We start from the raw sequence: 15712 nt of genomic DNA, 5'->3' as shown, positions 1-15712 counted from the left end.
ACCCACGCAGGGAAATACATCGCCTCAAACAAACGAACATCAAATACAATACAACACAACAATCTAGTTGTTTTTTCTTGCCAAATTTTATTAAGCATTACATATTTTAGTATCCATTCAAGCATACTGAAGTCACAATCCTAGTAAGTCGTTATAATAATATCTCCTTTGGACAGTTTACACTCCATCCTGAGAAGATAAAAACAATCGCTCCTAAGAATATTCTTCAATTCTTGATCCTGACGGGTTTGGGTAGCAAACTCTGAAAAAGGGCGAGCACAATAGACGTAGGTCGCAGTGCTACAAGGCCAAGCGCCTGACAATATCCGAAACAACCCAATAAAAATATAATCATATATATTTATTATGATTTTCAGACACATTATGTCTCGATCTGTGTAACATACTCGTGTGTTGATTAGATGGTACAAAAACTGGTAATTTCGCAATGCAACCGGAGAGCGACAACCAGTCGGAGACGCCATCCGGGTCGGCGGTAACGGTCGCCTCATTTTCCTAGCGGTAACCAGCCTGCACTTACGTACAATTAGACACAATCCACTTTTTATAACAACCCTCTACATTATCTTATTAATATTATAAACGCGAAAGTTTGTGAGTATGGGCGGATGTTTGTTACTCTTTCACGCCAAAACTTCTCAACGGATTTTGATGAAACTTTACAGTAACATAGCGTAATAGCGTAATACAATAACGAATATAGGCTATAAATTTCCCGCGGGTGAATCCGCCAGCATAACTAGTCTTTACATGTAATAAAATCAGCATAAAATAACTGTTTCATTGTTTATGTTTTAAATTTCTAAAAATATCTGGAGGATTTATTTATTTATTTCAGGCTACCAATGGATTATATACCTAAATTTTCACAGAGTCGTGATATTAATACGTGGAGCATAAACCTTTGTACCCTGTTTTTACGAAAATTGCGCGGACGAAGTATGGAACTTCATACACTTATAGTTGATGTAGAAAAAAAGTGCAGAATACTAATGTTTTTTTTTAAATTATGCATAAAAAATAAATAACAATAAACAAACCCAAATTTCACTAATACAATGATTTGTCATCACAAATGTTTTCACAATCAGGATGCATCCAAATTACATGTTTTCTTAATGATTTACAAAATAATTATGAGAATATTAAATGTTATGTAAATTCTCGCAAAGTAACATAATTTTTCCTAAGAGCCATTTGTGTAGTTCTATTTTAAACCTATTTAACAGCATCTCTCTAATTACCAGTTGTCTTTTTTTTTTATTTGTATGGAACTGACACGGGAGATACTTTCGTGTATGTTGCGTCTTCCAGCGATCTTTAAATATCTTGAAGATCATGGTGATGATGTATATGTTCATGTATATGTACATGTAGATGTATATGTTCTTAATTTAGTAAGGATTCAATCCAATATCTAAAACATTTGAAGTTTTTTTTAAATAAATGTTTATGAATAGAGGTCATTTCCACATACAAAATAATAATACCCAACTAAGATCGAATCTCAAACCCTACCGGGCTAGTTTCCAGTATTTACAATCTAAACGCTGTCAGGAAGTATTATAAATACAGTTAGTGGATCCTGCGTAGCCGGTACGGCCTGTTTTCTTACAGTTTGCGAGGTCGTTGGTTTGAGTCCGAGATGGTAGTTGAGAGGAACTTTTGTTATATTTTATTACTAACTAGTTACCATCTCCGGCTTTGCTCGGGTGCTCATAACTTTATGAGGCTTCTATATATTAGGATAATAATACACACTTAATACATTAACTATAATTACAATAACTCAAAATTACAATTTTTTGGAATTATATTGGATGGACTATATGAAGCGGAATATTACGTAAAGGACAGATGTAGTCGTATATAAAAGAGAGAGACAGCAAGCGAAAAAAACAAAAGAAGCAAGTAGAACACAAAACAAATAATTGGAATGGACTAATAAATGGTAGATTGCAGACATAAGTAAAAACTATTATTTGTTACCACTGAATATATTATTAATTAATGAATTCCAATACTGGTAGAATATAAAATATTTTTTTTGTAAATGCTATAGTAAGTACTATATTATATGTACTACATAGTATTATATGTAGTCTATTATATTGTTGTAAAAATAAAAAAGTTTTAAATGACTCATGACATTTTAGTCTACCGCTTACAAGTTCTCTATAATATTATGTATAGTATAAACTAACAACTTGCCCCGGCTTTACATAAGTATCTATATCACTCGTTGATTATACAGCTTTTTATAAGTAATAGATTTAAAATTATTTTTTTTATAAACTAAAATTAATCGAATTTACTCCTTGGTAAGATAGCATTTTATTTTTAAAATCTGTAATTTAAAAAATATTCATAGAAAACTACATTATGAAAGAATAACTTAATTTTTTTTGTATATATAAAATAATAACTTTGTTTTTTTTTGCAAGCAAAAAAAAAACAAAGTATTTATATTATATAAAACTATAATGACTAAATTTGCAATGAAAAAAAGTAACAAGTTCTGTATTTTACAAAGAATAAATCAAATACTCGTAATATATACATAATTACTAATATTAAGATTAAATAATTCCTAAATAACTAATTTTTAATTTTATATTTTCGTATTAAATCATACACTATAATGCCATATTTTTATTAATTTGCATGGTGTGTAACGATTCCTTTTCCAATCCCAAGTGAATGAGTCACAAACCAGTCATGTTTATTAAGAAACTGGGATGTCGATTGGTCGTTTAAGTGTTTCACAGGTAAGAAGTGAAGTATTCTTTGTTTAATGGTGGCTTTAAAAGATTTTATACCTGTATACCTGACTGGTAGCAACAGTATAGGAGCAACGAAATTTATTTGCACTTCCTGTCATCGTTTAATCTGAACCTTAATTTACAATACATTTTAATGATTTTAAAAAGAAGAATAAAGCTATTTTTTTATACTACGATGATGGCAAACAAGCAGACGGCCCAACTGATGGTAAATGGTTACCGTAGCTATGGACAGAAACAGAAAGGTTGTCGTACGCGTTGTCCGATTCTTAAGGAACTTTAATATTCTTGAAAAACTCCATGCTGTAGTCTCGTGAGAAAACCTCGGCAAGTAGTTCATTCCACAGCCTAAGTGTACGTGGGAGGAAGCTACTCTGGCTAACCGCACTATCCGAGACCACTTAGTTTCTAGCGTGTGTGGATGATTTCTCTGATGTATGTAACTGGAATAAGTAAAAACTTACGATGCACTTGACATAAACAGCATTACTGAAATCAAATCATTTATTCATGTAATACGTTTTAGCCGCTATGCATGAACGTAAAATTTCTTCCCTACCGTCCAATTTACAAATTCAATTGAGAAGATCTGGCAAGTCAAATGAATTTCTTTTTTTTAAAGCCGGTTTATTGTTTGTGTTTTAATGTAGGTGTCTATGTCTAACATTAAATAAAAAACCCGTTCATGAACAACTATTACCAATCACGTTCGTATCTTACCAAGCTGCTTGTCTAATAAAATGAGTGTGACAAACGTAACCGTGCTGTCAATTTCGTATCACGATAAATTAATCAAATTAATTTCTTTGTTACAGATATTCCAACAGTAAACAATATAAAAATGCAACACCTGTAACAGAACACAATATGGGCCCGCCAATTAGTACGTGGCCCTACAGCCACCCAAGTGCGCACGAAAATGTGTCAAGTGATAGTGAGAAAGTGTCAAGTGATAACAACACGAACAGAATGTGTTACATAGTGAGATTTGTGGACAGTTTTCGTATCATATGCCTTAACTTTACATTTGCAATGTTGGTGATTCAAGTGTTATTACATTTGCACACTGTGAAGGCAGGACCGGTGATACTAAATATGGACTATATGCAAGGTATTGTTTGTTTTTATTATAAAGATAGGATATCAATACTAATATTAATATTACTTTTAAAACTTATGTTCATTTTTATACTAATGCTGTATACTGTACCTGTGCACTATAAAATATGATAAAGCCAATATTCATGATATACATAACGGTCTCGGTGGGTTTAGCAGATCGTTTTATTTCCGATGTTCCGGGTTCAATTCCTCGCACGGTGCAAACATTTATATTCATGAGTATAACAGTATGTATCGGTGTAGGTGTTTTCTATGTATATTATGTATGCATTAAAAAAAAATATTTATATAAGTCGTCTAGTACCCATAATATAAGCTTTTACTTACCGTGTGACTAGATTGGACTATGTTAAATGTCCAGGGTTATTTATTATATTTATACATTCAGGAATAGCACCACGGGTATCACCTTATCATATGACGTTCGTGATACCACTTATACGTTGCCATCTTTGAAAAATAAAACGTCATGACTCTTATCTTATCCGATAATTTCACTGCCTAACCACAGTCTAATACTAAAACCTAAGTTACAAAGCACACACTTTTTACTACCTCGGCTATTCTGTATCTATTTTATCGAATTAGGTGTTATTTTGCGGAAGTCCACTTCACTACTTAATGGATTTATATTATTTTGCTTAATTCCGCTACAACCTTTCGTGCTACCAACCTACCGTTTCGACCTTCTCTAATGGTGATCAAATTCCGACCGCTGTTGAGTCTACGCCCATATTGCGACATGTGTTTCGCCTCTGAACGAGACATCATCAGGCATTGAACAGAATTCTGGTATAACTTCGAAGCCTAGTGATAACTGTTCGATGACCATACCGTGACAGTCAATACATATGACTTTCTCGGTAGTCTAGCGGTTTAACATACCACTTTAATTCCGATGTTCACGGGTTAGATTCCTCGCACGGTACAAACGTTTGTATTCATGAGTATGATTATTTGTTTGTTTGCGGTCTGGGTGTAGGTACTGTATGTGTATTATGTATGTTCTTCTACTTCATCATCCTCGCTCTTCCCGTTACACGGGGTCAGCTTTCCTAATCTTGAGGCGTCATGCATTTCGCTGGTAAGCATCATCATTTGACAGGCCCAACTCCTTTACGCCCCTTAATCAACCATGTAGTAGGTGGCCTACCTCGTCCTATTATTAAAAATCTAAGTTTTAAATCAGTTGTCTAGTACCCATAACACAAGCTCTGCTTGTCATGGGACTAGATGACGTTGTGTGAATTGTCCAGGGTTATTATTATTAATATTAAGTATTATAGTATTCTGCATAAATTTCGCTACATGTCAACAAGGATATGACGCATGACGTGTCTCAATATCAGGGCGTGTTGGCGCCTGTCACTGTGACCCCGATAGGATGCCTTAGTGACAGAGTGAAAGTGTCACCACAATGAGGATGGTGAACTTTTACATACCGCCACAGTCAAGGATATTGGGTTTCCGTACTTTTGAAATGTCTAATGAGATATCTATACTGTGTTATAAATGTTGTCTGTCTGTATAGTACATTTACACACCAAAATGACTGTACAGATCATAATGAAATCCTTATCCTTACTAATAAAAATCATAATTGTGAAAGTAACTTTGACTGTCTGTCTGTCGCGCTTTCACGCCAAAACTGCTGAAGCGATTTAAATTTGGTACACAGATAGTCTACAAATTAAATTTGGCACACAGATAGTCTATATCCTGAGAGAGGAGACTTTTTAATGTAAAAAAAAGGGTTGTAAGGGTATGATATGAAAGGTTGTATGGAAGTATCGTCTTTTTTGAAGCTAGAAACTTGAAACTTTTTTTATGTATGTATAACATTATGTATGATTATTGACACTTTTAATCTGAATTATAGTTTTTTTTGCGTTGTTATTTCATTTTATATATTTTTTTTAATGCTCTACCTGCTTATATCTCTGTTAGCTATATGGTTGACTGGGAGAAAATGTCTCAAAGTGTTAAGTCCACCAAGTGCACCATTATTTGTGTATTGTCCATTACTATTTATTTATATATACAGCCTTCATAAATAAATAAATAGCAGAAAAAGTAATATACAAATCGATCCAGCTTAGGAAGAGTTAAGTGATAAACACACGTACAGAAGAATTCTATATTTTCAAAATATATATAACTCAAAGGTGACTGACATGTGATCTATGAACGCACAGCCCAAACCACTGGACGGATCAGGTTGAAATTTGGCATGCAGGTAGATGTTATGACGTAGCATCTGCTAAGAAAGGATTTTAATAAATTCCACCCCTAAGGGGGTAAATTAACGCGAGCGAAGCCGCGAACAAAAGCTAGTATTAATATAAAACAGTCACACACTTTCACACAACATTTTTATCATTTACTCTAACACCGATTGGTTCCACTGTCTAGAGGTCTGTTCTCCATTTTAGTGCCCACAATACATTCGAGACAAATTATTTTCACTTACACTTTTGCCGTCATTAACGTCAAGTGAGAGTGTATTAGTGTAGTACAGTGTGTGGCCGACTGTGGCAAGTTATTGAATATAATGTTGAATGCCATTAAAAACAAATTAAGGCGAATTGTGGTCATGATCTACATTTAATAATATGAAATAAGTACTAGCCGTACAGTTTTATTTTATTCATTAAACTTCAATGCATATATATACGAATAAAGGTGCATATAGAGGACTTAACACTTTGAGGCATTTTCTCCCAGTCAACCAAAGGGTAAACAGAGATTCATGTGGGCGGTGCAATCATCTAAATTTAAATTCAAATGTTAAAGAAGATAATTTTGTACGTGCTTAAATATGTCTGCATATGCATCACTATATGCATATAGTCCATACTATTTATGAATAAATACACATATACACAGTATTTATAAATTATACATACAAATATAATTATATTTTTATAATTGTATTTATTATTTCTATTATCTTTATTTTTATTGAAATATATCCTTTATTGCTGCTAGGAAATGTGGTTGAAATTTTGTCATTTATTAAAAATTAAGAGCCACGTTCTTGTTGGTGGTTATAACCCTGGATAATTCACACTGCGAACTATATAATACGAAGCCAGGCAGAGCTTGTGATGAGTACCAGACAACTGATAGAAATACCTTCATATATAAGTATACATATATATATAAATATATACATATATACATAATATGTATGTAATGTAATGTATCCAATACAAACTTTTATAGTCATGAATACAGATGGTAGCACCGTGCCAGGAATCGAATTCGCGACCATCGGAAGTAAAGCGGTGTGCTAAACCGCTACACCATCGAGGTCATCAAATAATCTTATGCTTACACCTAACGATATATTTTTCCTCAATTTTACCAAAAAAAACCTATCTTTGTGGGAAATATGCGGTTCGACAACCTTTTGCATTTGTGAGATAATTATCACTTATTGTAATATAAATGTGAGTTTAATGACTGTACATATGTCATGCATTGGTACACTTACGTCTCACGTAGAATTATTTATAAACCGACTTCAGAATATACCGGTTCAGGTTTAGGTATAAGTATGTGAATGTTTCTTTAATTGTTCGAATACTTTTATGTACTATAAGGATTTCATATTTCAATACTCTCCTATCACGTCTTCCTGCCGGGACGTGATAGGGAACTTAAATACTGGAAATTTAACCCCTTTATGAGTTTTTTTTTAATTTTAAATCTGGTGCTTCTTCTGTAGTCCTATAAATTTGATTATGATCTGACAAGTAGTTTTAGATTCATCCTTAATATTGCCCCAAAGTGGGTTTTTTATTGGCCTAAATATATTTATAATACACAAATATTATAATATTTGGGTACCTCAGTCATCTATTTCAGCCGGCAAGTAGTGTTTGCGTTTTGTTTAAGTTGAAGAGTAAATTTACAGGCTTATCCTATAAAATTACATGACGCACACCTTAGCCATCAGAAACGCCATCGCATTACCAACGTATTATCACTGGCGCCACATGATAACGTGATATAACCTAGTGCTTTTCATGTACTTATACAGGTGACGGTTTGTTGTAGAAATATGTAGTAAAACAATTTATAATGGGATAAATATTAATGGTAGTTGTAGAGACAGTGAAGTGACATATATAATATATAATTTTGTTTTATAGTTTTGATTATGGAATACAGAAAAATAAAGATTTAAGAATATAATTAGTAAAAGAGTTTCTCAACACGGTTACCGTATCAGCTAGGCCGATTTGTTTAGTTTGTGAATAGATAAGCGCTGTGTGAATTGTCCAAATACAAAGAGTTCTCACACGCATAGGTTATTCTCATTCATAAATCAAAGGTTAATAAGATAAAGAGCCCAATTTATATATTGTATATAATTGCAAATTATTGAGGAGAAAGGGATTGTCAATAATTTGGATTAATAACCGCATTGCTATCCTGGAAACCATCACGGTAAATTCCTGGTGCCACGATGGGCTAACTGACCTGACCTCATTCTCATCATTTTCCACTGTTGCCCGCTAGTTACCGTTAGCGCAAGTGGGAGCATCATTCAATTATCATCCATTAAAAAAAAGGATAATTCTTGGATTATGTTTTAAACATATGGTTAGAGCAACTTTTATTCGTATACGGAATCATTTTTCCTTATTTCTACTCGTGTATGACATGATTTTCTGGTCCATAAACACGAACTTGATCTTACATCTAAGATCTTAAAGTTAGATCTTAGTTCTTTAATTACATAAATTACTGTAATTAGTCAAGACAATTGTTGGTAAACCTAAATAAATAAATAAAATATATAAATAATTTTTATTAATTTTCCATATTATATATTAAACAATATACTTCCATTAAAGATCCTTGGGGGAGACCTTTGTTCAGCAGTGGACGTCTTCCGGGCTGAGAGGAAATATGCCACTTCATCCTAGTAGTATACCATAGTGTGATGCATTACACAGTCTATTATCGACTATGGAGTAAGATAAATTTTCGCTGCACAATCTATGGTTGACTGGTAGAAAATGCAGTCCAAAAAGTCCGTCATATGTATTTTACCTTGGTATTTTGTACATTGAAATTACTTAAATAAATAAATAACAATGACATACTCAGTCCTTATTCTACATAGTCTTTTTATTTAAGTAATTACATAAATAACCATGCAAAAAACTTAGACAAGAGTTCAAAGTTATTACTACTAGAGGTGCAGTGGTACCTGACACTGCTGAAACGAGTAGGTACATTTATAGATCACCATCTATTGGTAATAATCAAATAACAATAATAAATAAAGCATCTACACAACGCCATCTGTTATTTGATTAACGAATTAATTTATAATCTAATAGGACACAAAATATACGTGTATGTTATTTTACATCTTTAAAATAATTAAATCCATTCATCATAATTTCCCGCGACTCCGTCTGCTTTTTTGAAATGAAAATGGCCTATTTTATTTTAATTGATGATAATGTAATTACACCCGCCTGCGCTAACGGTTTACGGTGGCGGAATGGTGCCCCGCCGAGGATAATAATATGGGTATGGGATGAAGTCAGTTGGCACACTGGTTGGTTTCCGGGGTGAACCGCGTGGAGGTAAACCTGATATGGTACATTGTTAGCAATGGGTTCATTAGTCCACATTACTAACAGTCCGAAAACAGTCTATTTCCATCAAATTCAAATTCAAATTCAAAATATCTTTATTCATGTAGGTCTATTACAGACTCTTATGATATGTCAAATCTACCGTCAGTTCGGAATGATATCGAGATGAGAAGAACTGACAAGAAACTCAGCTCGATTTTTTTCAAATAATAGTGGAACATGTTTATAATAATATACAGTCATTAAAATTCAAATTTGGAAGAATAGAGTGACATCGTCGTGATAATATACCTTCATATTACATTTCATTAATGGTTCCGATCAGTCGTCGCATAGTTGCAGAGACAAGAAACGATCACATACAAATTTCCTTTTGTAATGTCAGTATAAACCGTTTTTATATCTCATGAGAGATACCTACAAGAAACATAAAAAAAATTGATATTAAGCTTAAAAAACTACAAAGTAACTAATTAAATTGTAGTACAATGACCCATAATTATGTAGCGTATAAAATGATGTAAGTTTTATTTTATTATTTATGCCCACACACAGGAAAATAAGAGTAATATGATAAATGTAATGTACAAGAGCGAGCTTATCTCTAAAAAGAGATTTCTTCTAGCAAACCTAGAAAATGTTATAGGATAATATGTTAACTAGATCAGCCATACATACGAGTACCAAAAAGAAAAGGTTTTATATATAGTCGTATATATATAATATATAGTGGAAGATAAGATTAGCAATAAAATACAATGGGACTGGCATTATCATATATAAAAAAAGTACATAATCACATATAAAAGTCTAAATATGTGAGTGTTAAAAAAATATATAAAATTTTGTTTGATGTGTAATGTATGAATATATTGTAATTTATGTTAAAATATTTCTTAATTCAGTAAGCTTATGTCATATTACAGATTAGAGTGTGTTACATATTGTAATTGTAATTAATTTACAATTATAATTTAACAAAATATAGTTCAATTCCACAATTTGAAAGTGTTTAATATTTTTTAAATATACAGTAACATAGTAATATTAGAGAATTAAAAAGAAATAATACTTATGTATGTATTTATTGTCGTAATAGAATAGTTGTTGTAAAAATGAACCTTGCGACTAAAAACAGTTGAACCACAAATTCTTGGTCGATTTTTATTCTTAGTTTATATCAATGATCTTATAATGTCTTTTTTGTTTCGAACTATTCTAATGCTGTTGGTCGCAACTGACTTTTACAGCTTCACCGAATGAGGGGGGATGAATGCAAATGACACTCCAAACCTATGGAAGAACTTATGGAGAGGCTGAAGGCTAACTCCGGTCTGACGGAGACAACTTTAGTCTGAGGGCACCGCGGCACCGGTAGGCGTTCGAACCTCGGCTCAGCACGTCGTAATGTCAATCCCAGTTTGAATTGAGGGTTTCTAATGGAAATATTATTAGAGGTAGACTAAAAATTCGTATGCATGGGTCAACTTTCTTTGTAAGCTGTGTGTCTGTTGTAGGGCGTGATTAAACTGAAATTATAGAATAACAGGCAAGACATAGAGTCTTTTTAGAATTAATTAGAATTAGAATGGCAACGCATGAGGAGTATTACGGTTATCATATGATATCGTTATGTCCATAGTGGTAGTCTGTATTAGGTTCGCAATATTGATGCTGTATTTACCTATTATACATATAAATCTATTAAGTAATGAAATAGATTTCCGCAAATAACACCTAATTCAATAAAATATATAGCGGGATCTTAGTCACGCAATACAATATTGTTGTAGGTATACGTGTATAATCGGTTTCAATTACTCTTGTCATAACGGGTAATAGTTCAAATCCGAGCTCGGAAACTCGTTCTTTAAACTACGTCACAGCAGCGGGTACCGTTCGACGAACCTGCCCGACGACCAAGGTGACTGCTGATGATTGGTGGCCGACTGACACAGTTTCTTCGTCCCTTTCGACTTGATAGTATTTTTATTTTTTTGGAAAAAATGTTCCGAATTTTTTTAAGGTCATGTTTATAAATATGTCGCCCTCGGTGGTCTAGCATAAACCGCAAGACCTCCGAGGGCGTCATACACACCGTCTTACTTCCAATGGTCGCGGGTTCGATTCCACGCACGGCACAAACATTTGTATTCATGAGTATGATTATTTGTATCGGTCTGGGTGTTTTCTATATATAATATGTATGTATTTACGAAAAAAATATATCTATGTATTTGTATCAGTTATCTCTAGTACCCATAACACAAGCTATAGCTAGCTTAATTTTGGTTTAGATGGCGCTGTGTAAATTATACTGAGATTATTATTATTATTAAAGATGTAAGACTTTTTTCTTTGCAAACGGTATCGTCTAAGTCGGTCTAATTATTGACTAAGATTTTTTTCGTATGAATGACATTGGAAAGATGTACACAACTGCGTTAATGGTTATAGATGAGAATGAGATCAAGTCAGTCAGCCCATCGAGACCAATTCGCCATTCGCCAATCCGCCCCCTTAACCTGATGTTAATATTCAGTGGCAAATATAAGTAGACAATATACGGAAGTAAATATAATATATTCTATATCATATCATCATATATATAATATATCATATCAGTAGAACAGTGCTATAACATATGATGTATGATATTATATGTTATTACTATCATTAAGGAACAGCACTGTTCTACTTTCCTTAATAACACTAATTTTATAGGTCATGGAATATTTTTTTTCATTTCAGCCAATGTGCCCAGCCTAGTAGTTATTACGAAAATACAATACTCACAAAGCCGATAGCAAGCTCAGTCTCATCAGTTATGATCATACTAACGCACTGAGCAAGTATTGACGGATTGCATTAGCTTCGTTGTAATATAAACCCAGTTTTATTTTCTGGTAAAATACTATTGCAATATTTAAGACAAACAAGACTATAAAATACGAATAGTTGACATACTATTCATAGTAGATGGCGCTATTTTATCTGTATATCGTAAGAAATCTTATAAAAAGCATCTTATAGTTTTCATCGTGCTAATATTATGATAAATAGTTTCAGTCGCAACCAACAGATGTCGTTATTTCCAAAAATACATTTTAGTCGATAGATGTCGATGGTATTAGTGTCTGCGTTGAAGTCTTTTGCAGTTTAAATTAGTGAAATTTTTAATTAATTAAAACATATGTATACCAATTACAACATGGGACATATCATGGAAAACCTACCTGATATAAAGTACACAATCATAACTCAAAGTAATATAAGCAGGGAGCGCCAGAGCCAATTTGTTTTTTTTTTACTCAAACCTAGAAATGGCAGTAGACTTGACTCTTGCCAATAAAATTAATTCAAATGTATCGAATAGTAAGCATATCATACTCCTAACTATCACACATGGGATAATAATCACATCAAATATCATTATATAAAAAAATGCTTTTATTAGGAGACCCCCTTGTCAAGGTTATTGAATACGCACAAAGTATTTTTTACATCTTCAATCATAAATCTAACAAGCTAAAATGATGCGTTAACCCTATTTATTAATATTAAAAATATGTATGTACTTATGTATTTTCTTAGCCATATTTGATTAAATTAACCTTTAGTTTTTCTTTATTTCCAGGTCCGGTGCCAGTAGCTAGAAACATAAGACACTTGCCGTGCATATCAAGAAGAACGGGCCAAGAGGGTTTGTGCATGTTCGCCATAGATTGCCTTAAAGCTAATGGTTCCCATTTGGGAACATGTATAGACAGGTTCTACTTCGGATCCTGCTGTCAAATACCTGATAAAACTTTACTTCCACAAATAATAGGTAATAATATAGAAGATAACACAATTGATAGTGGTAACTTTGTACATCCACAAACAGAAGATAAAGTACAGACAACAGTTAGTAAAATACCTAATATATTTCCAACAAGAAAGCCTACTATAGAGAAAGTAACTACTGTTAAAACAGAAACTTTACAAGACAGAACTGAACCAGATTTAGAATTAAAGACTGATGATCAAACAACTATAAACGATGGTAAGATAACAACAGCGGTCGCTGTAGAAACAACAACAAGGAAGCAAATCACAAAAGCCACAACACCAGAAGTAATTACAGATATACCAGTTAAATTGTCAACGTTCCAAACTGTTTCTGGTGATTTAACTAACTCTATTACTGACGAACCAACTAAATTTGATACTACTGAGGCTCCTAAAATAACTACAACATCTACAACTACAACGACCACCAAACCTACTAGAAGACCAATAAAACCTACGCACAAACCATTCAGACCATCAAACTTTACTAGACCCACACTACAAACCACTAGTAAACCTAGGCCAACTAAGCCTATTCTAGTCTTCAATACTACTAGAAAACCGCCGTATAGGCCGCCACCTAAACGACCTTCTACTAAGAAGCCTCTGCCTTCACCACCTAGATTAAATATAACTATTTTACCTCAATCAACTAGTACTAGACCTATATTTACTAGACCTTCTTTTACTACAATCACTTATATTAATACAACATTATCATCTACTGAAGAACCAATAAGAACAACAATTTCTTCTACATCTACTACAATAACTACACCACCAGCAACAACTACGACTACGTCATCAACTACGACAACTACAACAGAAATAGTACCTTTAGTAACGGAAAGAATAACAGAAGCAACTGAATATGTAACAGAGGTATTAACATCATCAAATGAACTGCCAACAACAACAACAACAACTACATTAGCACCAACTTCAACAGTAATCACAACAGAAGTTCCTAAAACAACTTCAACATCGACGACTGAATCAATAAAAATAACTACATTAATTGAGGAGTTTAGTGAAAAAGAAACACTAAAACCCGTGGTGACGGCTGAAATTCCCTCGTCAACCGTTTCATCAACAACATTGTCTTCATCGACGGAATACCCACCATTGGTGACGTGGTCGACCATAGATGCTGGCACAAAAGCTCCAGAGAATATTACAACAGCTTTAGATGGTAAGTCCTGCATATTTTCTTTTTTTTATATAGCTACCACGAACACATTCTAATTCTATTATAGTACCACCGACGTAGACATTTTAAGAATCCGTCCATGCAAATACTTCTGTTCTCCTATATCTGCTTCTGAGCAGCTAGCTTTGGGTATGTAATTTGTTTGATTTACAATAATTAAATTGTAATTTACGGTAGTCCTCCAGAACAACAATGCATGAGTGATATCACGGGTATTACATACTAACGTGATATCCATGGTACTGTATTAGGCATATAAATAACAGTTAAAGCACCATCAGGTGGGCTGTCAGCTTATTTTAGTTACATAAAAAAGCAGAGAACTAGAAATTTCTCACAGACCACGTAACAAAATTAAAAAGATATTAACTCTATATTTATACAGGTATAATCTGACTGATTTTTCTGTCAAGGCCCGAAACTGTTTTTTATAAACACGTCAACTAAAAACAAATTTGAAGAAATTTACATACAAGGGACAAGAAGCTACTCTTCGAATTATCCTAATGCTGTTGGCCGCAGCTGACCTTTATAGCTTTAATGAACGACATGTAGGAGGCGCTCCTAACCCTCGGAAGTACTTATGGAACGACTTTAATCTATCGGCATTACCAGGGGTTAGAACATCGGCTCAGACCGTCATAATTTCGATTCCCCTTTTGAACAGAATGGGTACTTAATCGGAAGGGCAAACAGGTGATGAGGTCGTTGAAATGTAGGAGTTCATAGTTTTAGATAACGCAATTCCTACTACACTTTCGCTTTAGCAAATAATTCGCAGTGCCCAGTTTTGTTTGCAATAAGTTCATTAACTTCATACGTATCTACAGATGTCAATAATATTTATTTAACACCTACGGTATGTGTTTATAAAACAAATATACATTTTGAAATGACATTAGGTTAAACACCGATTACATGGTAGGAGAATCATTTTTATTGATTTAGAAACGGCCGAGTTGGGTTTGAATTCGAAGAATGTTATTTTTATATATAAATATTTTTGCTTTTTTTAAACAAATGCATTACATTCGTTGACAAATACGAGTATCGAGTGATGGCATTAAATCGCACCATAAAATTGGACAGAAATTTAAAAAAGATACATTAATCTTTATGATAAA

The 15712-nt window shown here is 33.2% G+C and overlaps 1 protein-coding gene across 1 annotated transcript in view; it reads left to right on the top strand.

The window, feature by feature from the left end:
* LOC131855280 (serine proteinase stubble) overlaps positions 1–15712 on the top strand; it is a 51499-nt gene that overhangs the window by 15604 nt on the left and 20183 nt on the right. The window contains exons 2-3 of the mRNA XM_059206529.1: positions 3620–3915; positions 13185–14570. Coding sequence (XP_059062512.1) covers positions 3672–3915; positions 13185–14570 — 1630 coding nt within the window. The 5' untranslated portion in view covers positions 3620–3671. The remainder of the gene's footprint in view (positions 1–3619; positions 3916–13184; positions 14571–15712) is intronic.

Source organism: Achroia grisella, unplaced genomic scaffold (genome assembly GCF_030625045.1).
Source record: "Achroia grisella isolate CSIRO2021 unplaced genomic scaffold, CSIRO_AGI_Agris_v1 utg1360, whole genome shotgun sequence".
Lineage (NCBI taxonomy): Eukaryota > Metazoa > Arthropoda > Insecta > Lepidoptera > Pyralidae > Achroia > Achroia grisella.
The sequence above is the reverse complement of the archived record's forward strand: the minus strand, read 5'-3'. Positions and strand labels throughout refer to the sequence as shown.